Raw genomic sequence first — 22,657 nt, forward strand, 5'->3', positions numbered from 1 at the left:
AGAGCCGACGTCTTATCTGAAAGACATAATTTCGACAGTGGAGAACGGCCTCAGAGTACTGCACTGGAGTGCTAGCTTGGATTATGTGGTCAGGTCTCTGGAGTGAGAATTGAACACACAACCTTCTGACTCAGAGACGAGAATGATACCACTGAGCCATGGCTGAACACTATCCACACAGCCAGTGATATGTTTATTTACTGCAGATCTTGGGCTATGGATTCAGATCATACTGGATCTAGGTTGGAAGCACTCAAAATTGTTTCAGTGGCAAAACAAGTCCAAACTCATTTTGTTACTTTAATTGACATGGAACTTCTCTTAGTTGGCACTGGAGATAAGATCCATTTCAGGGGCAGTTATTATTCTGACATGGTGCATACCTCATTTCACCAACACACACCAAAATATGGACTCTTTCCTCAAATCCTGGCCTCTGCCACCAGTTTGACTTCTTACCTAGCACATTATTCCTCATTGATCTGTCCAATCTGGAAAATGTTACCCTTCTCCACCAATGTGTAAAGTAAGCAAGCAGTAATTCCAAGAGAAACTATAGCAACACAGGTAGACCACACAGCCCCTTGAATCTATTCCATCATTCTATTGGACCAAGGCTGATGAAAACCTCAACTTCATTTGCATGCCTTTGCATTGAATCCCTTGATGTATCAATTTCAATCTTGACAGCTCCAACATTCACTGCATTTTGTGGGAGAGAATTCCAGATTTCCACTACCCTTTGTGTGAAAAGTACCTCCTGATTTCATACCTGAATATTCGGACTTTAATTGTTCTTGATTTTCCCACCAGAGAAAATAGGTTCTCTCTATCTACCCTATTGACTTCCTTCAACATTTTAAACACCTTGATTAGACCAACCATCGCTGAAACATTAGCATAGAAAACTGGTCAGATGATGCAAAGTTTTGGTTTCAAATGCTGATGGATTGGAGGGATGCAAGGAGTGCCATGATTTTGGGTTCAGAATATGTATGAGTATGTTGTGATGAGTCTAAATTTCAATACACTGAGGAGGAGGAACCTCTAAACCATAAATGTGAGCACACAGGATGTAAAACCAGTTAAAAATAGACAGAATTTAAACCACAAATGTTGGAAAACCCCAAATAAAAACATAAAGGGCTGGAAATTCATAGCAGTGTAGTCAGTTACAGGAATGAGAAACATAGATCAACACCTCTGGGGTGGCTGCTTCTGTTCTGATGAAAGATCCTTTCCAAAATGTGTTTTTTTTTCTCTTACATACTGACTGCCTTGTGCAGGTTCCAGCACTTACTGTTTTTCATTATGACATGGAAGGAAGCTATTCGGCCCACTGTGCCTGTGCTAGCTCTTTGAAAGATGCATCCAATTAGTCCCACTGCCCTGCTCTTTTGCCATTGCCCTGAAATCATGTGCCATATGTTTCTCTTTTCCCCGTGACCTTCTCATTAATTTTCACCGGGATAAGGGAATTCTGCTAAGAATGGGAGGCTGACTGGGTAATCTACTTGACTGCTTTTCATTTGTGCAGCAGCAATGGACTGTGCAATTCAAATCTATACTCCATATGGAGAGATGATTATAAAAAAAAGGTCTCAATTACAAGTTGCTATTGTCCAGTTTGAGAAAGGGGAAACACGATGGGTCGGAACAGATCGTAACTGGGCATCGTTCGTTAGCAATTTAATGGACAAGGGCAAGTCTGTGACCTTTTGCACCGGAAGACACTAAGTTTGAGATCCAAATGGCATGACACCCTCTACAGGGCACCTGGGACCCGTGGGAACAGGGCAAGCAATTGCATGAATCCTCAACCAATCAGATTGAAGAATTGTTGAATGAAATGTGGAGTCTGAATCAGGAAGCGTCAGTTAGAACAGGTAAAGAAGGTAAAATAGAGAGAGGGACAGAAAGACTGGATTAAGTAAAATCTGAAAGAATGAGATTCCACAATTGTAAAATTAATTTTTAGTACCCGAGAGGTTGCTTGGCAGTAATTAAGATTTGCCACATCGTTAAAAATGGTAATTCGTCTGACATGGGCACGTTTTAACTTTCTGTGGTGAGTTTAGTCCATATCTACAGTGTAAGTACAGCAATTTCGCACTGCTTGATGCTTTTGAATAGAGAGATGCAAAATTCCTTATTGTGCAGCTTACGGAGAACCAGCACATCTGGGACAGCAACCTCTGGATCATCTGCCCTGACTGAAGTTGCTGAGAGATTTGAGCATAAATTATAGGGAGCACTGTCAGCCTCACCATTATTTTGTGGTACATTCTGCCCCAGTCTTGCCAATGGTAACCATCTAAAAACAGTCCCAATAAATAAAGGAATGATTTACTTTCGCTGACTCGCACAGAAATATTTATTGCTTAACAGAGGCCACCAGAAGATAAAAATCACCAAGTTTACGCAATGTTATAGATTCTTTTCTTCAAACTTCCCTTTCAATTCAATTTTTTGTTTGCCTCTCTATTTTGTGATTTTCATTTCTCCTTGGCTGGAGCTCAACATGGGTGTAGGATGAAGTCACCAATCGCTGTGATCATTTATCATGGTCTTACGTTGGCTCTCAGGTTGTGGAAGGAATCGATGCTACAGTTTTGCCGATGCTTTGCCACAACAGCCACAATTAGTGTCAGCACTCTCACCTCTGAATCAGAAGATTGTTGGTTCAGGCCCCACCACAGAGCCATGAGAACCTAATGCAGCCTGACAACAGTGCAGTACTGAGGGAGTCCTGCACTGCTGTAGGTGCTTGTCTTTTGGATGAGACATTAAACTGAGGGTCTTCTCACTCAAGTGAATGCAAAACATCCCACGGCAGTAATCAAAGAAGAGCAGGGGAGTTATACCCAATGTCATAACAAATATTTATCTCTAAATCAACAGTACAAAAACGGATCATCTGGTCATTATCACATTGCTGTTAGTGAGAGATTGCTGCACACAAATTTGTTGCTGCATTTCCTACATTACAACAGCAGGTACACTTCAAAAGTATTTCATTGGCTGCAACATGCTTTGGGACATCCAGAGATTGTGAAATACAAGTCTTTATTTTACTTTCATTACCACACTTCCTTCAGCTGTTATATTTTCCTTCCTGCTTTTCTGCCTTTTTTTGTCTGTCTACACATTACAAAACTTTCCACTGCTCAGAAATCCTATGCTGCTGGGAAATGAGGCAAAACAGGGGACTGGCAGTGACTTCACAAAATGGGAGATGACAATGACTTATGCAGCAACTTAGTGCAGCGAAGTCAGTCACAAATGCCAACACATTCCTCAAAACAAACATTAAAATCTAGTTCTGCTCTGCTGAAAAATACACAGCTTTAAAATTACACTTCCAAAATGAAATACCATTTTATAGTTAAGATGAACGATTAGCAAAAGATTTGATGGCACTCACAAGTAGTCTGAGGTTGGGATCACAGTCTGGATGTTTAGTTGTTAATATGGAGCTGCTTTTAAATTGACCTTCGAGCTTATTGCTCAATACTTTTGTGCAATTTCTTTAAATATAGCTTAAACATGACCTCACTGAATGATGAGACAGCCTCGAGGGCCTCAATGGTCTACGCCTGTTCCTTTGCCCCATATTCTGGGATTAATTAGAAACTAATTGCTGTTGCTTAGGGAAGTTTGTCTCTGGATTGCCAAGTGTTTGAAAATTGCTAGCTCCTGGCTTTGGGGAGCTGTCCACTTAGCAAGGTCAGGGGAAAGCAGGTTGGCCTTCCATTTAAAATGTAAGCAGGTTAATTTGTTGCTATTATACTGATATGATAATTGAACTGATACCATGTAAGAATGACACATACTTCATACCATTTTCCACTGTGACATGACAAGCTCTTTCTATGTACAGGTGGACAGACACTCAGATCATGAGTAATTTTAAAACACCAGCCCACTTGTTCAGTTATCGATCAGAGACAGCCAAAAGCACCTAGAATACCACATATTCTCAACTTCTATTTCATAACAGCGCAACATTACACATGGACTGGGTTTATCATTTTTCATTAGAACATAGATTACAGGGAGATATGATAGAATGGTTCAAAATTATTGAAGGATGTGACATGGTGCACAGACACAGTTTCCAACAGTTATAGCCTGAAAACAAAAGAGATGTATAAAAAAAAACATTTAGCATGCGTTCGGAAAGGAAAAGGACAGGACTACAATGATCACACTGTCACGTGGAATGAATTGATTTGTTTAAATTGGCAAAAGTTAAGCCGATTTCTTAGGTTTCTATTTCTGTTTCTCTTTCTGGAAGTACATGTACAGTCAAGATCAGGATCAACTCTCATGACCCACTTGATTCAGTAACCTGTCTGGATTCAGCATCTAGGCCCACCCTTGAAACCAGGTTACTTGGGTTTTGTACTGGAAGACTGCAGACACCCATGGTGCAGTGACCCAAAGGAAGGGTAAGGACGAAAAGAAATAAACATTTAGTTTCTGGTTATGACTAAATGTTTTACTAAAAAGGAAAGAGCAGTTTGGCTCGTTTGGTAGCACCCACTGCCATGGATCACGCCAGGTCTTCAGCACATATTCCAAGTTGAAACCACAATTCAGGGAAGAGAGAATGCAGCATTCCTGGTGCAGTCATCTACCTTAAACTGCAGGCCAACCTGCCTGTTCCAGTGATTCAGATGGAGGTTGAACAGCCAATGACCTACCTGAGGAGCGAGCTGTCCTGACTAACAATTGTCCTTCAACCACCACCATATCACAACGGTCACTGCACATGAAAATAATTCATTGTAGGTGAAGCACTGAAACAGCTGAGAGCAGTGGTAATAGGCTGCATAAATACAAGACTTTCTTTCAGATGTTTTTCTCTGAACAGCTTTCAAGTAATGCAATGGTCTTTCCACAGCCTGTTTTGGTGCTGTATCTCTCTATGACTCTAAAAGTAACGCAGAAGCTGCTGGGTGATCCCTTTATACTCATTATGTTATGTTCACAACCCTCGGGGAATAAAGCAGGAGAAATAACAAGGAAATTTCATTTATACAAGATCGCAAGGTAATTACAGATGAAGATGGTCATTTGGTTCACCTTGTTTCATATATCCAGAGAAAACCTATCATCTTCCTCCCATTTCCACCATGCAGTCACCACCATGTAGGCAAAAGCAACAGCCAATTTGCACATAGCAAGATCCCATGAACAGTAATGGAAATAAGTAATCAGTTAATGCGTTTTGATGATGTGAATTGTGGGAAAAATGTTGGTTGGGACATTGGGAGGACTCCCTGTTCCTCTTAAAACTGTGGTGTGGGATCTTTAATGTCCAACTGAATAGTCGAAAGGTTTGCAGTCACATTGGAAATACGGGGGATCAAATAGTGCAGTACTCCCTTAGTACTTCATTGAAGTGACAACTTGGATGATGCTCTCCTGCCCCTGAAGTAGGGAATGGATCCGAAGCTTCAGACTCAGAGCTGAGGGTGCTACCAACTGACAAGACTGATGATGCCAAGAGGATGATCAGTGAAAACCGAGTAATCCAAAGTCCATAGATTATAGTCTTCGCACTAGAGATACATATAGGAATGGATAATACAGCAAATCAATGTTAAAACCTTACCTCAGTGTAGTGGACATCCTGCATGCCGGCATCCTCTTTCATTGCAGCTTCTTCCTCAATGTTGGGAGTTATTGCTTTAAAAGCTGTGCAGCCTTTAGGAAACAATTCTGAAAGAGAGGAGAACATTACTTTAAACATAGACACATTAAATGTGTATTTTATCTCAACAGGTGTTACTTGTTCAGGCCTGTCCAAGACGTCAGTTAGGCACAAACAGTTGAAGACGAAGGACTTATGACAAGGGTAGGGTACTCAAACTTTTTTTAAAACGGTGTCGCAGCAACAACTGACCATTAATCAATCAGATTTCAGCCACCAGTCAAAGGAAGGGTCAACTCACTCCCTTTCAAGGCGATGGTATCTCTAACCCCACCCTGGGCATACTCTATCAGCACTCCAGTGAAAGTGCCGGATATCCCTACTAAACCAGAATTTGACAATCCTTTAGGAATTCCCAGGAGTTTTCAGGAATTTAAGATTAATCTCCTGGATACTGCTGCAAGTAACCAAGGTAAATAAAAATCAGACGAGGATTTGATTTTTTTTGCATTTGTTATGCAGGCCCTCACCTGCCAAGAATGAGGCACATATATTTCACCACATGGACATTAAACTTCAAATTGTTGCTGGGAAGAAGAGAAGGCCTATTCCAAGGGGTTGCCAAGTCCCTGACTGGAAAGACATTTTTTTGCCATACTGGCAGACAGTGTTGGAATAAAGGAACCAGTCTCTGCCCCAATATAAAAACAGACGTGCTCAGACCAGTTTAGTCACATGACTAACTGGCTGTTGGAGTTTTTGGAATTTGAACTTGCCACAGAGTTTTAAACTGGCAGAAAGCTCTTTGCTCCTGGACTGAGAACATCTCTTTCCTGTCTGCCCTCATCTCTTTCTCACAGCACTGAAGACCCATTGAAGACACATGAACCCCAAGGAAGAAAAGTCTCCTACAGTGAACAAGGTTTAAGAAGAATACTGGGCCCCAACGAAAAGCCAGAATTACCTACAAGCAAGAACTACTTACAAAAGGATGACAGTGAGCCCGGAGCACAGTAAACTCTTCTGATATTGCCTCAAACCTCTCTACTTTATTTTGTGTCTGCTCTTTTCTGTATCTATTTGCATATGCGTATCGCATATGCATGCTAGCATGGGCGCGGCGTGTATCCGTAGGCGTTAACTGAATTAGAGTTTAAGTTTAAGCTTAATAAAATTTCACTTTTCTTCTTTAAACCTGAGAAACCCTGGTGTGCTCATTTCTTTGCCTTATAACTGGAAAGTAGTGAACAAGGATTCACCAAGGGGGAGCTCAAAACGCAGTGTGTTTAAAATTAAACCCTGTTACAATAAGACCAGGTGAAGGCTGAGAAAGACCCCTAGACACCTTTCTCACCTGGTCGTAACACATTGTTTTCTTTGAATGGTTTATTAACGACTTAGATTTACATAGCGCCTTTAACATAATAAAATATCCCAAGGTGCTTCACAGGAGCATTATTAAAATATGACACAAAGCCATGTAAGACTATCTTAGGTCAGATGACCAGAAGCTTGGTCAAAAAGGTAGGTTTTAAGGAGTTTCTTAAAGGAAAAAAGAGGTAGAGAGGCAGAGAGGTTTAGGAAGGGAATTCCAGAGCTTAGGGCCAAGGCAACTGAAGGCATGGCCACCAATAGTGAAATGATAAAAATCGGGGATGTGCAAGAGGCCAGAATTAGATGAGCGCAGATATTCAAAGGATGGTGGAACTAGAGGATATTACAGAAATAGGAAGAGGCCAGGCCATGGAGGGATTTGAAAACAGGGATGAATGTTTTAAAATCAAGACGTTGCGTGACTGGGAGCTAATGCAAGCACAGGGGTGATAGCGGAACGGGACTTGGTGCGAGTTAAGACACTGGCAGCAGAATTCATAGGATCATAGGAAATAGGAGCAGGAGTAGGCCATTCAGCCCGTTGAGCCTGTTGCCCCATTTAAACAGATCATGGCTGATCATGTACGTCTACGCCATTTTTCCCCACATCCCTAGATGTCATTAGTATCCAGAAATCTATCGATTTCTGTCTTGAACATGGTCAATGATTAAGCTTCCACAGCCCTCTGGGGTACACAATTCCACAGATTCATTGAGATACTCTGACTGTGTCCCCTGGTTCTAGTCTCACCAGCCAGAGGAAACAGCCTATCCACATCTACCCTGTCACACCCTGTAGGAATTTTGCAAATTTCAATGAGATCACCTCTTATTCTTCGAAACCCTAGAGAATACAGAACCAGTTTCTGCAATCTCTCCTCATAAGACAATCCCGCTATCTTGGGGATTAGTCTGGTGAACCTCCATTGCACTCCTTCTATGGCGAGCATATTCTTCCTTAGATAAGGAGACCAAAACTGTAGACAATACTCCAGCTGTGGTCTCACCAATGCTTTATACAATTGCAGCAAGACATCTTTACGCCTGTACTCAAATCCCCTTGCAATGAAGGCCAACATATCATTTGCCTTCCTAATTGCTTGCTGCACCTGCATACAAACTTTTAGTGACTTATGAACAAGGACACCCAGCTCCCTTTGGCCATCAACACTTCCCAAACCCTCACCATTCAAGAAATACTCTGTTTTTCATCTACCAAAGTGGATCACTTCACACTTATTCACATTACATTCCATCTGCCATGTTCTTGCCCATTCACTTAGCCTGTCCAAATCCCCTTTGAGCTTCCTTGCATCCTCCTCACAACTTACATTCCCTCCTAGTTTTGTGTCATCAGCAAATTTGGAAATATTACATTTGGTCCCCACATCCAAACTATTGATATAGATTGTGAACAGCTGAGGCCCAAGAACTGATCCTTGCGGTACCCCAATAGTAACAGCCTGCCACCCTGAGAATGACTCATTTATTTCCTATGCACTGCTTTCTGTCTGTTAACCAGTTCTCAACCCATATCAGTATATTACCCCAAATCCTATGTGCTCTAATTTTGTTTACTAACCTCCTGTGTGGGACCTTATCAAAAGGCTTCTGAAAATACAAATACACTACATCCACTGGTTCTCCTTTACCTATGCTACAAGTTAATATCCTCAAAAAACTCCAACAGGTTTGTCAAATATGATTTCCCTCTCATAAATCCATGTTGACTCTGCCCAATCATATCATCATTTTCCAAGTGTCCAGTTATCTCATCCTTTATAATAGATTCTAACATTTTCCCTACTGACTTCAAACTAACAGATCTGTAGTTCTCTGTTTTCTCTCTCCCTCCATTCTTAAATAGTGGGGTTACATTTGTTACTTTCCAGTCTGCAGGAACCCTTCCAGAATGTAAAGAATTTTGAAAGATAACCACCAATGTATCCACTATCTCTATAACCACCTCCTTTAATACTCTGGGATGTAGCTCATCTGGTCCAGGGGATTTATCAACTTTCAATCCAGTTAATTTTTCGAGTACTATTTCTTTCAGTTCCTCATTTTTACAAAGTTCCCTAGCATTTCTGAGAGATTTTCTGTGTTTTCCTCCGTGAAGACAGACACAAAGGTAATTATTTAGTCTCTCTGCCATTTCCTCATTCTCCACCACAAACTCTCCTGTCTCCGCCTGTAATGGACCCACATTCATCCTTGCTAATCATGTCCTTTTCACATACCTAAAGAAGCTTTTACAGTCCGTCTTTATGTTTCTAGCTAGCTTGCCTTCATAATCTCTTTTCTCTTTCTTTATCAGCTTCTTGGTCCTCCTTTGTGGGATTCTAAAATACTCCCAATCCTTAGGCTTACCACTTTTACTGGCAACTGTATAAGACACTTCCTTTGACTTAATGCAATTTTTAACTTCTTTTGTTAGTGACAGTTGTTACGACCAGGTGAGAAAGAGGTCTAGGATTCCCTTTCAGCTTTCACCTGGTCTTACTGTAACAGGGTTTAATTTTAAACACACTGTATTTTTAGCTCCCTCTTGGTGAATCCTTGTTCACCACTTTCCAATTATAAGGCAAAGAAACCAGCACAACAGGTTTTCTCAGGTTTAAAGAAGAAAAGTGAAATTTATTAAACTTAAACTCCAATTCGGTTAACGCCTACAGATATACGAGATGCACATGCTAGCATGCATATGCGATACGAGCATGCAGATATGGACAGAAAGAGAAGAAAAATAAAGTGGAAAAATTTGAGGCAATATCTGAAGAGTTGTTGTTATGGTTCTTCGAGCTCACTGTAGAGTCCTTGATTGTAGGTACATCTTGCTTTTCATTGGGGCCCAGTATTCTTATTAAAGCTTGTTCACTGTAGGAGACTCTTCTCTTTTGGGGTTCATGTGTCTTCAGTGGGTTTTGGAGTTCTGTGAGAAAGAGATGGGAGCAGACAGGAGAGGCAGTGACGAGCCAGCCAGGAGAGGGCTTTTCAATCCAGGAGCATTCTGCTTTCTGCCGGCTCTTGGTTCAAAATTCAGAAAAACACCCAGACTGCCAAGCAGATTAGTCATGTGACTAACTGGTTTGACCACGCCTGTTTGTGGATTTTATTGGAGCAGGGGATAGCTCCTTAGTGTCCTTAATTTTGTCTTAGCATTATTCCTCATTCCGATCCTATTTGACGTTTGTCTTCGTCTCACCTGCCTTCCAATTTCGCTTACAACTTTTCTACTTCCTGTTACCAGTTTTGCTTCCCTCCAATCTGAGCTCCCTCTTAGGTTCCTACCACCCTGCCAATTTAGATTAATCCCTCCCCAACAGCACTAGCAACCCTCTGTCTGTTAATATTCAAAAATGTCTTTCCATCCAGGTGCTTGAACCCCCTTGTCACAGGCCTTCTCTTCTTCCCTGCAACGATTTGAAATTTAATGTTCATGTGGTGAAATTAATGTGCTTCATTCTTGGCAGGTGGGGGCCTGCATGACGCAATTGATTCACTTTTCCTTTTGGGCTTTTGCGTCTTAGAGGAATGTATATTTGTTGTAAATTGTGTAATACTTCTTTAAATACTAGCCATTGCTTGTCTATCATCAAATCTTTTAATGTATTTTTCCAATCCACCATAGCCAACTTGCACCTCATACGTTCATAGTTTCCTTTGTTCAGATGTAAGACCCCAGTTTCAGAATGAACTATATCACTTTCAAACTTCATGTAAAATTCTATCATATTGTGGTCACTATTTCTTAATGGTGCCTTAACAGAAAGGTTATTAATCTGCCCTTTCTCATTACCTAAAACTAAATCTACAATAGCCCGATCCCTAGTTGGCTCTTCAACATACTACTCCAGAAACCCATCTCGTACACACTCAGGAATTCATTCTCCACAGCATTAGTGCTAATTAGGTTTACCCAATCTATATGTAAATTGAAGTTGCCCAATATTACTGTATTGCTCAAGCTATGCGCAACTTTAATTTCTTGATTTATACCATGCCTAACATTACCACTACAGTTTGGTGGTCTATAAACAACTCCCACCAATATTTGCTGCCCCTTGCCGTTTCTTAGCTCCACCCAAACTGATTCTACATCTTGCTCCTTCGACCTAATATCCTCTCCCACTAATGTACTAATCGCGTCCCTTATTAACAGCGCTATCCCACCTCCTTTTCCCCTCCGCCTCTCCCTCCTAAATGATGAATATCCCTCAATATTCAGTTCCCAGTCCTGGTCACCCTGTAACCATATCTTCGTAATGGCAATTAAATCATACCCATTTACCTCTATTTGTGCCTTCAAATCACCTACCTCGTTGCAAATGCTGCGTGCATTCAGATAGAGTGCCCTTAACTTTGTCTTAACATTATTCCTCATTCCGATCCTATTTGACATTTACCTTCGTCTCACCTGTCTTCCAATTTTGCTTACAACTTTACTACTTCCTGTTACTAGTTTTGCTTCCCTCCAATCTGAGCTCCCTCTTAGGTTCCCATCCCCTGCCAATTTAGATTAAACCCTCCCCAACAGCACTAGGAAATCTCCCTGCGAGGATGTTAGTCCCAGTCCTGCTAAGGTACAACCCACCCACCCTGTACAGGTCCCACCACCCCAGAACCAGTCCCAATGTCTCAAAAATCTGATGACCTCAAGTTTACAGAGGGCAGAATGTGGGAGATCAGCCAGAAGTGCATTGGAATAGTCAAATCTAGAGGTAACAATGGCATTAATGAGGATTTCAGTAGCAGATGCGCTAAGACGGGGCGGAGTCAGGCGATGTTACAGAGGTGTAAATAGGCGGTCTTAGTGATGGCACAAATATGAGGTCGGAAGCTCATCTCGGGATCAAATATCTTCCCAATATTTAACTGGAGGAATTTCTGCTCATCCGTACTGGCTGTTGGATAAGCAGTCCAATAATTGAGCAACAGTGGAGGAGTTGAGAAAAGTGGTGGTGAGGTAGAGCTGAGTGTCGTCATCATTCATGCGAAAACTAACTAACACGAATAAATATTTTTTAAGCAGCAATTTGTTGTGATCGGGAATGCGCCGCCTGAAAAGGCAGTGGAAGCAGATTCAATAGTAACTTTCAAAGTGGAGTTGGATAAATACTTGAACAGGAAAAAAATTGCAGGGCTTTGGTGAAAGAGTGGGACTAATTGGATAGCTCTTTCAAAGTCCAGCACAGGCACGATGGGCCAAATGGCCACCTTCTGTGCTGTGTTGTTCTATGATTCTTTTCAGGATCTGCAGCACCAAAAAAGGAAATTTTAGGCACTAGCCGATGCAACATCCAATAGGTTCAGGGTACACTGCTCACTAACCATTACTAGTACCAAACTGGGGACAGGGTGTGATAACTTTGCACTATTGTTGCATGGAGATGCTACAGGGAATAAGCTGTGAAATAAGAATGTGATAATTGGTGTTGTGCAGAACCGTGAAAGTTTACAGCACAGGAGGCTGCCACTTGGCTCACCGTGTCTGTGCAGCCTCTTTAAATAGAACAATCTTCAACTAATCACACTGCCCTCTGCTTCCCTATATCCCTGTATCAATCCTAAACTAATCCCACTGCCCTCTGCTTCCTCATATCCCTGTATCAATCCTAAACTAATCCCACTGCCTTGCTCTTCTCCATATCCCTGTATCAATCCCAAACTAATTCCACTGAACCACTCTCTCCTCATAGTCCTGCATCTTCCTTTGCTTCTGATTTTCATCCACTTTTCCTTTAAAATGTGAAATTTTCTCTGTCTCAAACAATCCCTGTGACAATGTATTTCAAGCTCCAATAGCCCTTTGTGTAAAGAACTGTCTCCTTAAGCCTTTTGTCACTCTTATGACAATTATTAATTTCTGACCCCTCATCACTGACCAGGGGAAACAGCATTTTGCCTTCACTCTATCAAAACACTTGGTAATTTGAAAAAAAAATTCTGTTCAAAATCTTGTTAACCTTCTCTGCTCAGTTGAAATAAGCACGTTAAGGCCCTCCTTATAACTATACTTCTCCATCTGGGCATGATTCTCTGAATCTTTCTCTGTCCTTCCAATAATGGACCACCCAAAACTGCAGACAGTACTCCTACTGTAACCTAGCCATTGACTTGGACAAAATTATTACTTTGTCAGCCTTGAATTATATGCCCCTCTTTACGAAACTTATCATTTGACAGCTCTATGTGAAGCAAATGATTGGGAGAGATTGTTGAAGAGCACTTGAGTAGTGATCAAATGAATTAACAAATAAAGATGTAATAAAGAGGAAAAATGACTTCGACAAATTCTGCAGAGAGAAAGGGGAAAGTGTTCAGTGGCGTTGAGAAATATGCAGGAGTGACCACAGAGTAGAGAGAGACATACCTAGGAAAAATACATAACTACAGATGTAAAACATTAACAGCAAAACCTTTTCAGTACTTCAACAATAAAAAAGTGAAGAGCTGAAAACCATAGAAGATGCAAATAAGCCTGAAACAGGATAAGCAAATATTGTGAATGATTACTCTCCCAAGACTTCAAAGGGAAGACATGATATATTCAAATAGTGACGACTTAGATAAAATTAATGATTTCAATATAAGTAAATTAAAAGATGCATAATAAATAAACCCCCAATTAATTGCAGAGCACCAGGAGAGCCTAAGGAGGACTGAGTCCTGAGTAAGAAGCACTGAGTCATTAAAATGATTTGACAGCGTGGATGTGACGAAACTAATTCCTCTGGTGGGGGAATCAAAAATGAGGGGGCATATTCTTAAAAGTAGAGCCAGGCTGCTCAGGAGAAAAATCAGGAAGCATTGTTTCACACAGCAGTGGAGATGTCACACTCTTTGCCCATCCCAACTCCCAAAAAAGACTGTGAATGCTCAGGGACAAGTGCAGCTTTCAAGGCTGGGATCAACAGATTTTTGGTGGGAAAGAGCATCAAGTGAAATGGAGTTGATGTGAGTAAACAGTTGAGGCAGAGATCAGCCATGGTCCAACTGAATGGTAGAGCAGGCCTGAGGGGCCGAATGGCCTCCTCTGGCTCATAATGTTCCTATTATGAGAGAGACACTGGGAAGGTACCAGCTGATTGGAAACAGGAAAATAGGGGTTTTGAACAGTTGGGCAGCAAGTTGGTTTGCAAACTCACATTTTGCTCCAGAAATGAAGCCTGAGCTATTTTAACTCATGGACATTATTTAAACCCTGCTGATCAACTGCAGGAGCAGTGGGATTAGAGGCAATGGGAAAGTTAGACTAAGGCACATTGACACGATTCAGTCCCCATTCTAAAGTCATACGTTTGGTCTTTGTTTTTAGATTATACTTTATATTTGTACTCCAAATTCCTGTCCATATTTATGATGGAAACAGTGATCACAGCCTCCCCGCTCGTGGTAGCTCTGCACTACCTGCCCACCCCCCCCTCCAGTGGTGGATAGTGTAGTTATTCTGCATCCAGTTTACATGGAACGTTTCTGTTGTAAATATGAACATAGAAACGTATCATGGCAAAGGTTGAGGTGAAATGCGTGCAGACTTTAGATTTTTAAAATAGAAATAAAATGAAGGCATTTGCACTAATGTGGAAGTAGGTTAGCAGCTTCAAATTAAGAAATGAGAAGACAATGACAACCACAAACACGAAGTCTGATTTTAGCTCTCTCTGCCTGGCAGAAACCAGGCTGGGAGTTTGGGTGGGTGAGAGCGGTGCAGTTAAAATAATGGCAGTAGCTTATCACCTCTTATCTCGCTGCTTCCCCACTGTATCCCAATGTTAATTTGTTTTTTTGAGCAGGCCATCAAAGGAAGGCTGTGGGGTCCTGTTTTAAACATGCAGATTGAGTCTGATGACGCCACTGGGCCCCGACTGCAACATCAGTTGGAGGCCTGAGGGGAGATGCAGTGATGGCTCCTCCTTCCTCCCCCTACCCCCACTCTTCACACTAGGCCTGTTGGGAGGGGGTTCGGGAGCCAGAATAGACCCAGTAAGGTAAGAAATTCAATTTTATTTTAGGTCTCCTTGTGGGTCAGGAGCAGCAGGAACACTCATTCAGGCCTCACAACGAGCCTTGGGACTCTCTTGTTCTGGGCTTTTCACCAGATTGCGTCCAAACCTGCCCCACCCGAAGCCCACTCCATCCCCTCCCCCATCTCACCACTTGCATGGGCCCTGCACTGTGGCCTCCTGTTGTTAAATTCCCAGCCTGCCCACTGGCCAGGAAGGGGCCAATCAGTGAGCAGATTTGTGGTAATGAGGCTTAACTGTCAAGATGGCTGGGCCTCTGCGTCCTTGGACTCCCTGGGTTCACTGCCTGTTTCGGGGCTCACAAACACCCTACCAGCCTATCATTTAAAACTGGGGCCATAATGTCCAGTGACGTCGACTGGCGTGGTCACCAGGCTGTCCTCACAGCCACAACCACAGCTTGGAGGGGGATGGAAAGAGAAGGAAGCATGGTGCATTGCTTCACACCTCCCATGACATAACATCTGCTATTTCAGCTCAATCATGTCATGACCTGGTACACAACAGCATGTTCTGATACCATATGCTTCCCCCAATGTTCTTAAAACAAAGAACTGAAATGGATCCTTGGCTTTTAAACTAACAGGGTGAGTGAAGAGGAAGAAATCGGGTGTCCAACGTGTGCCAAAAAAGTCTCTGAACCACATCCCCAGGAATTCCTCACAGATAGAGCTTCTGTTTGCCCAATATCGAGTGCGTGCTCTCTCTTAGGGAGTACACACCAGGGGCTTCAGGTACAAGTCGGCAACAGCCAGGTCTCTGCGCCACACCCCACCAACATCGCCTCCCCCAAGCCCCCACCGCCCCATAACTCACCAGTGTGTGCAGGGTTGGGCTGCAGTTAAAATTGTTAAAGACTCTGCAGGTTACCAGCAATTATCACTGGTAAACATTCTGCTGTTTGTACAGTTTAGGACTGCCCAATCTCTTACTGCACTGGCCCGCAGGTTTATCTGAAGCCCAATTAAAGAATTCCAGCCCCAGTAACATGCCCAATCGGCCAGAGAGAGACAGACAGACACTAAGATACAGGGGAGAGGCTGGGGGAAAGAGAGAGAGAGAGAGAGAGAGAAAAACGAGAGGGAGAGATACAAAAAGACTAATAGAAAGAGACACAGGCAGAAAGAGAGACAAGGTGAGAAAAACACAGGCAGAAACCAAGGCCAAGAGCACAGGTGAGTGGCTGAGCATGTATAAACAAGTTTTTGAGGTTCAATTCATGGAAGAATGTTGTAAACTTCCACTACAGTACATCAAACCCCGGAATGACAGGCAATTCATACAAATTTATTCGAGGATTATAAGTCGTTACTGTACTAACACAGCAAATGCAAGGGCAATGAATGAAAACCATAATTTATAACCCAAGACTGAAAGGCAAAGGATTTGTCAAGTACAGGATAAAACTGGGAGCTTTCAACACAAAAAATGTTCAGAATCATTACACAAGCATATATCTCTCAAAAATATTTCCAAATAAAGTCTGGAATGCTTTAAATGCATTGTGCATCATTTATATCTCTTATCTTAAAGAAAGTTATATTTTAAAATACACAATAATTCCTAAAAAATTATTCTCTGCTCCAGCATAGAAAGAGGCCAATGTATCAAGTCTTAACTGGTATTTTTCTACACCTCATCTAATAACACTCCCAAATTCAGTCCTGGTATTTCTCCCCCCCCCCCACCCCAGTCTAATCCCACTCTTCTGCCTGTCTCCCATTCTCCATACCCTTTAATATCCCACCCAGTCTAATTCCACTCTCCTGCTCACTCTCCACAGTCTTTAATACCCCACACAGTCTAATCCTATTCCCAAGGTCACTCCCCATATCTTTTGGAATTCCCCTTTTTCAAGCCCATTCCATTTTAAAAATAATTTATGATTCTGCTTCGATGTCAGTTTGCAGCAGAGGTGCCACATTCTATCCCCCCCATGATCTCAAAAATCATTTCTCAACCTCCTTTTTGCGTGAGAATTACGTTCTCAGACTGTGCATCCTTTTACTGCCACTAGTAATCAGCTCGCTGAGCAACATTAGCTGAAAGATTTTTAGATACAAGGTGTGACAGGTTAGCTTGACTCAAAAATACTGTTTCTTGAGACAGATTTTGAGACTTCTCTTTATCTTTGGTGGTTTTCAATCAACCTAAGCATTCTGATTTAAGGTACGGACAAACCAATTCTCAAAATAGGAAGGCAGAACTAAACAAGCTGAAGTTATATTGTTTAATTATTTAGAGTGTGTAAAAATTTTAAATCAAACCCTTATGTAGCTTTTCACTTTTTTTCCCAATGAGACATACTGTTGGAACGAGGACTGCATTTACATTTTCAGTTGCTGTGCAATTGATGTGTCTTTGAATTGACAGTAAGATCTGAGCTGAAAGTTGCAGTGTTCGGCTCTCACTCCCTTATTGTTGAGTACTTACAGTCAATCTCTCAGTCTCACACACAGGTTGCCACATTCCTGCGTATTCTCGCACGCATGTTCTAACAAATAGTCATGTGCACATTCTCTTTCCTCATTCCTACATATGTTCCCAAATATATACACATACACACAGACACATACATATGCACACAGATATATAATACACAAACAAGCACATATACAGATATTGTTATAAACACTGGACTTTGTAGTAGGGTTATGTTGTTAAAACTGTGATCCGTAATGAAGTGTAAAATAGATTTGAAGGAGACGTGTAATCTCACACCAATTCTGCTCAGAGACAAGACAGGTATTTTGGTTACCAGGACATCAAGGAACCCAGATCAAAGGCCCTTTTGAAAGCAGAGTACAAGGTTTTAATACCTGAAGGACAATGTGTCTCACTTTCCCAGATTCTCATATTGTAAACAGGAAGCTAGGTGCTCTAAAAATGCAAATTCGAGTAACTATTGACTTTTGGTTCTGGATAAATTCAGCAGGCTTTCCTATGTTTGGCAGGCTGAGAGGAAGACACAAAGACCAGCAGCTCAGAAGAGAGAGAGAAAAAATAACAACTGCTCCCAGGTCATAGATACAGCAAAAGGGTGAAAGTTGAGGTTTACAAAGGAGAAAAGACCAATGGGTCATCAGAGATTGCTTTATCAATGGAAGACCAGTCGAATGGGCTCAGGAGAAGTGAACTAAGAGGACACTGGTTTTGAGAAGGACATTGGGAGATCCAGCCCAATGCATCTGTGAGGAGTGTGGGACTCATAACTGCAAAGATACCTTTCCGAGGAGAACACTGCATAACATATAAATGTGGTGTCGGGTTTTCAAGTGTGTTGATAAGTTAATGGGAACTACCTTTCTTTGTAATTTAGTGTGTTAGCTACCTACTGAGTTCTGTTTAATTAATGTTAATTTTTAGTTTCGTTGTTAAAGTAAAAGTCTTAAAATATGAAATCTTGTGTAATCCTATAGTTGGTCTGGGGAGTTCATATCTCTCATTTTAAAGTTAATGCTTTCAACTGAGGTTATAACAATCTACATACACACACATATATACTTACACACAAACATGCAGACCAATCCCTCCCTTGCCCCCAACATACACAGGTCTCATTAATGTGACATAAGGGAGTACAGCTCTCTCAAAGGACTGGGGTTCTTTCCACTTGGCTTTCACTAGCCCTGTAAGTCAGCAGTACCATTTATTACTATAAATTACTGTCACAATAACAAATGCAAAAACTGCGGATGTTGGAAATCTGAAACGAAGATAGAAAATGCTGGTAAACACTCAGCGAATCAGGCAGAAGAGGTTATCGACTGCAGATGACATAAAACTTGGAAGTGCAGTAAACAGTGAGGGAGATAGTAATACACTTTAAGAGGACATTGACAGGCTGGTGGAATGGGCAGACACACAACAGATGACATTCAATGCAGAAAAGTGTGACGTGATACATTTTGGTAGGAATAATGTGGAAAGACATTTTGAAATGGGTGTTAGAAAGGAGAGGCCTGGGCTATTTGTGCACAAATCTTTAACGCTGGCAGGACATGTTAAAAAGTAGTTGATAAAGCATAAAGTTAGAAGAAGAGAGTACAAAAGCCAGGAAGTTATGTTAAACCTATATAGAATACTAGTTCGGCCCCAGCTGGAGTGCTGTGTCCAATTCTGGGCACCACACTTTAGGAAGGACGTGAAGGCTTTGCAGAGGGTGCCGAACAGATCTACCAGAATGACCCCAGAGATGAGGGACTTCAGTTACGTGGATAGCTTGAATAAGCTGGGGTTGTTCTCCTTAGAACAGAGAAGGCCAAGAGGAGATTTGATAGAGGTGTTTAAAATCATGAAGGGTTTAGATAGGGTAAATAAAAAGAAACTGTTTCCAATGGCTGATGGGTCAATAACCAGGGAGCCCAGATTTAATTTGACTGCCAAAAGAACCAGAGATGACCTGTGGAAAAACTGTTTTTATGCAATGAGTGGTTAGCATTTGGAATGTACTGGCTGACTGGGTGGTGGAGGCAGGTTCAATCGTGGCTGTCTAAAGGGAATTGGATAAATACTTGGAGAAAAAAATTGTAGGGATATGGGGAAAGAGTTGAAGGAATAGGACAAACTGGACCGTTCTTCAAAAGAGCTAGCGCGGTCTCGAATTGCCTCCTTCCTTGTTGTATTCCTCTGATTCTATTCTGTGACCTGAAATGTTAATTCTGTTTCGCTCCCCACAGATGTTGCTTAACCTGAGAGTTCCCAACATTTTCTGTTTATATTAATATTGGAATAAACTGGCAAACACAACGCATTCAAGTCATTTCCCTGCCCACTGTTTCAGTTGAGCCATTGACCCATTTAAGAGAAAGAAGTTAACCCCCAAGTTACAATGGTAGAGAACATTATCAGAATCTATTGTGTCCAAGTGTAACTGCTAGTATACACTGAGCATACTTTCCTTTATTTGTTAGTAAAGATGCTACAGATGTTCAGTAGACTAGATACCCAAGGCCCTGGTGAAATAAATGATGATAACAGATGTATCCAAGGCACTTAATGCCATTTCAATCAACTAATATCTTGCTTTACTTTGTAAAAAACAAAAAAATGAGCCATTGTCTTCAATACAAATATATGTTACTTACTTTTTCTGTAAAGATATTCTGCAACCAGGGCTGCCACATGAACATAACACATCACTGCCTGCAAAGGAGAAGGAGTATATTAAAGGGACAGAGACTCATTCACAACTTGTCCAATAACAGTTAAGTGTCAGTTGTGGCTCAGGTGGTAGATGTATTAGCACATTTGAGACAGAAGGCTATGGGTTCAAGCCTCTAAGAACTTCAGCACATAATCCAGGCTGACATTTCAACACAGCACTGAGGAAGTGCCACATTGTCAGATGAGATGTTAAACCCAGGCCGTCTTTGGGATGTGATGTTAAACCAAGCCCTGTCTGACCCTCATGTGGATCCCACGAGAAGGGGAGATCTCCCCAGTGCCCTGGCCAATATCACTGAGAGAGATTATCTAGTCATTATCACATCGGCGTTCACAGGACCTTGCTGCGCACAGACTGCTACATTCCCTACATTACGACAGCGACTACACTTAAATTGTACTCATTGATTAAAGTGCTGTGGGATGCCCCGGGGTCATGAAAGTCGTTATGGAAATGCAAGTCTTTCTTTGAGTTTAAAGTGCCCAGCTCACATGTCCTGACGTGATCAGCAGAGTTAAAAAATTTGCATCGTTGCCTGATACTGACAGGACAGGAGATGAAACTGGGAAGATTAGATCGATTCAGGGTGTTCAGATCTTTGTTCAATATAATCAGTATAAGTACATAAATGGAGGTTTTGTTAAACAGTAATAAAAAAAACTGTTGCACCTGTCGACTGAGTTTAGTCAAATATTCCAGTAATCAGTTTGAGAAGAATTAAATGGAGGCTATAATAAAAGTAGAAAGCCTGACTTTCATAATCGGTTTCAACACATGATCAGCAACTGCACACATTTCGGCTAAAAGGATTAAATTATGAGCACCAGTTGCATCCACTCGGCTTGCATTCTCTCAAATATGCAATATCAAGGGCTGATCTAATTGAGGTATTTAAGATGATTAAAGGATTTAATGGAGTACAGAGGAACTATTTCCACTGGTGGGGCAGTCCAGAACAAGGGGGCATAACTTTACAATTAGAGTCAGGCCATTCAGGAGTGATTTATTTTATTTTTTATTTAGAGATACAGCACTGAAACAGGCCCTTCGGCCCACCGAGTCTGTGCCAACCAACAACCACCCATTTATACTAACCCTGCAGTAATCCCATATTCCCTACCACCTACCTACACTAGGGGCAATTTACAATGGCCAATTTACCTATCAACCAGGAAGTAGTTCTTCACACAAAGGGAAAGCTGAAACTCTCTGCCCCCAAAAGCTGCAGCTCAATTAAAAATGATAAAACTGAGATTGATATATCTTTCTTAGGCAAGGGTATTAAATGGAACAAAGGCGGGCAGATGGAATTGGGATACCGGTCAGACACGATCTAACAAATGGTGGATCAGGCTTTAGGGGCTGAATAGGTCATTGTTGTTCTTATGTTTTTCATGCAATGTGACAGGTGGAGAGGTCAAATATGGACCCATTAATGAAGGGCACAGCTGGAGGGGAGTCCTTCTCCGATTTAGTTATAAGGACTTGTTCCACCCATTGGTGATGACCAGTTCTGAAAGACATTGAGCTGACATGAGCAGTAAGTCCTGCAGACTGTGGCATTCTTGTTCCTCAGTGTCAATGCATTCGGCATAGATGTAAAACTGAAAGTGATCATTCAGCCTATCACAACTCTGCTGGCTCTAAGGTGCAACATTCAGTCGGGTCAGGTGCTACATCAAGGCATTAGTTCGTGCCCCAGTACCCCACCTGGCGAACTGCTGATCTCACCTTGACTCTCAGCTTGACAAGAAGTGATGGGAAAGGGGACTGAAGATATGTAGCCCCATCATCTGCTTACAAGCCTCCTGGAAATTAATGCATGATCAGGAGTGTTAGAGGTGGAGGCACACAGCACACACTTTCAGATGCAGACTGGTGTTTGGTGTGAAGAGACATGATGGTGATACAGGATTAAAAGCACCAACAGAAATGGAACTACAGGAACAAAATGTGAAAATGTCTCTGAAAATGCAAAATTGTTTCATCTACACTGTTGTATGTATGTAACTACTACCACGGTTTGATTTAACTATGTTGGTATCGATTTTCATAAAGAAAGACAGATTTGCATTTAAATAGCACCTTTCATGTCATTCGGACATCCCCAAAGGCTTTACAGCCAAGTCGTAATGCAGGTTATAATCTACATTACAGCAGTTAATGCTCTTCAAAGGCACTTCACTGGCTGTGAAGTGTTTTGAGATGTCCTGAGGTTGTGAAAAGTGCTATTTAAATGTGCTATTTATTCATTCTCTGGATGTGGGCACCACTGGCAAGGCTGGCATTAATTGTCCATCCCTAGTTGCTGGGATTAGTGCAATGTGTGGTTTAGTTAGACTACTTCAAACCATAATTAAGTTGGTTTGGGACTAGAGTCACATATAGGCCAGACCAAGCAAGAATGGCAAGTTTCATTCCCTGAAGGAT

The 22,657-nt window shown here is 41.7% G+C and overlaps 1 protein-coding gene across 1 annotated transcript in view; it reads right to left on the reverse strand.

The window, feature by feature from the left end:
• The window catches only part of LOC137377449 (dedicator of cytokinesis protein 11-like), a 322,059-nt gene that overhangs the window by 49,644 nt on the left and 249,758 nt on the right, over positions 1-22,657 (reverse strand). The window contains exons 44-45 of the mRNA XM_068047028.1: positions 20,148-20,205; positions 5,621-5,727 (exon numbers count right to left, since the gene is read on the reverse strand). Coding sequence (XP_067903129.1) covers positions 5,621-5,727; positions 20,148-20,205 — 165 coding nt within the window. The remainder of the gene's footprint in view (positions 1-5,620; positions 5,728-20,147; positions 20,206-22,657) is intronic.

The sequence above is a fragment of the Heterodontus francisci genome, chromosome 15 (genome assembly GCF_036365525.1).
Source record: "Heterodontus francisci isolate sHetFra1 chromosome 15, sHetFra1.hap1, whole genome shotgun sequence".
NCBI classification, from domain to species: Eukaryota; Metazoa; Chordata; class Chondrichthyes; order Heterodontiformes; family Heterodontidae; genus Heterodontus; species Heterodontus francisci.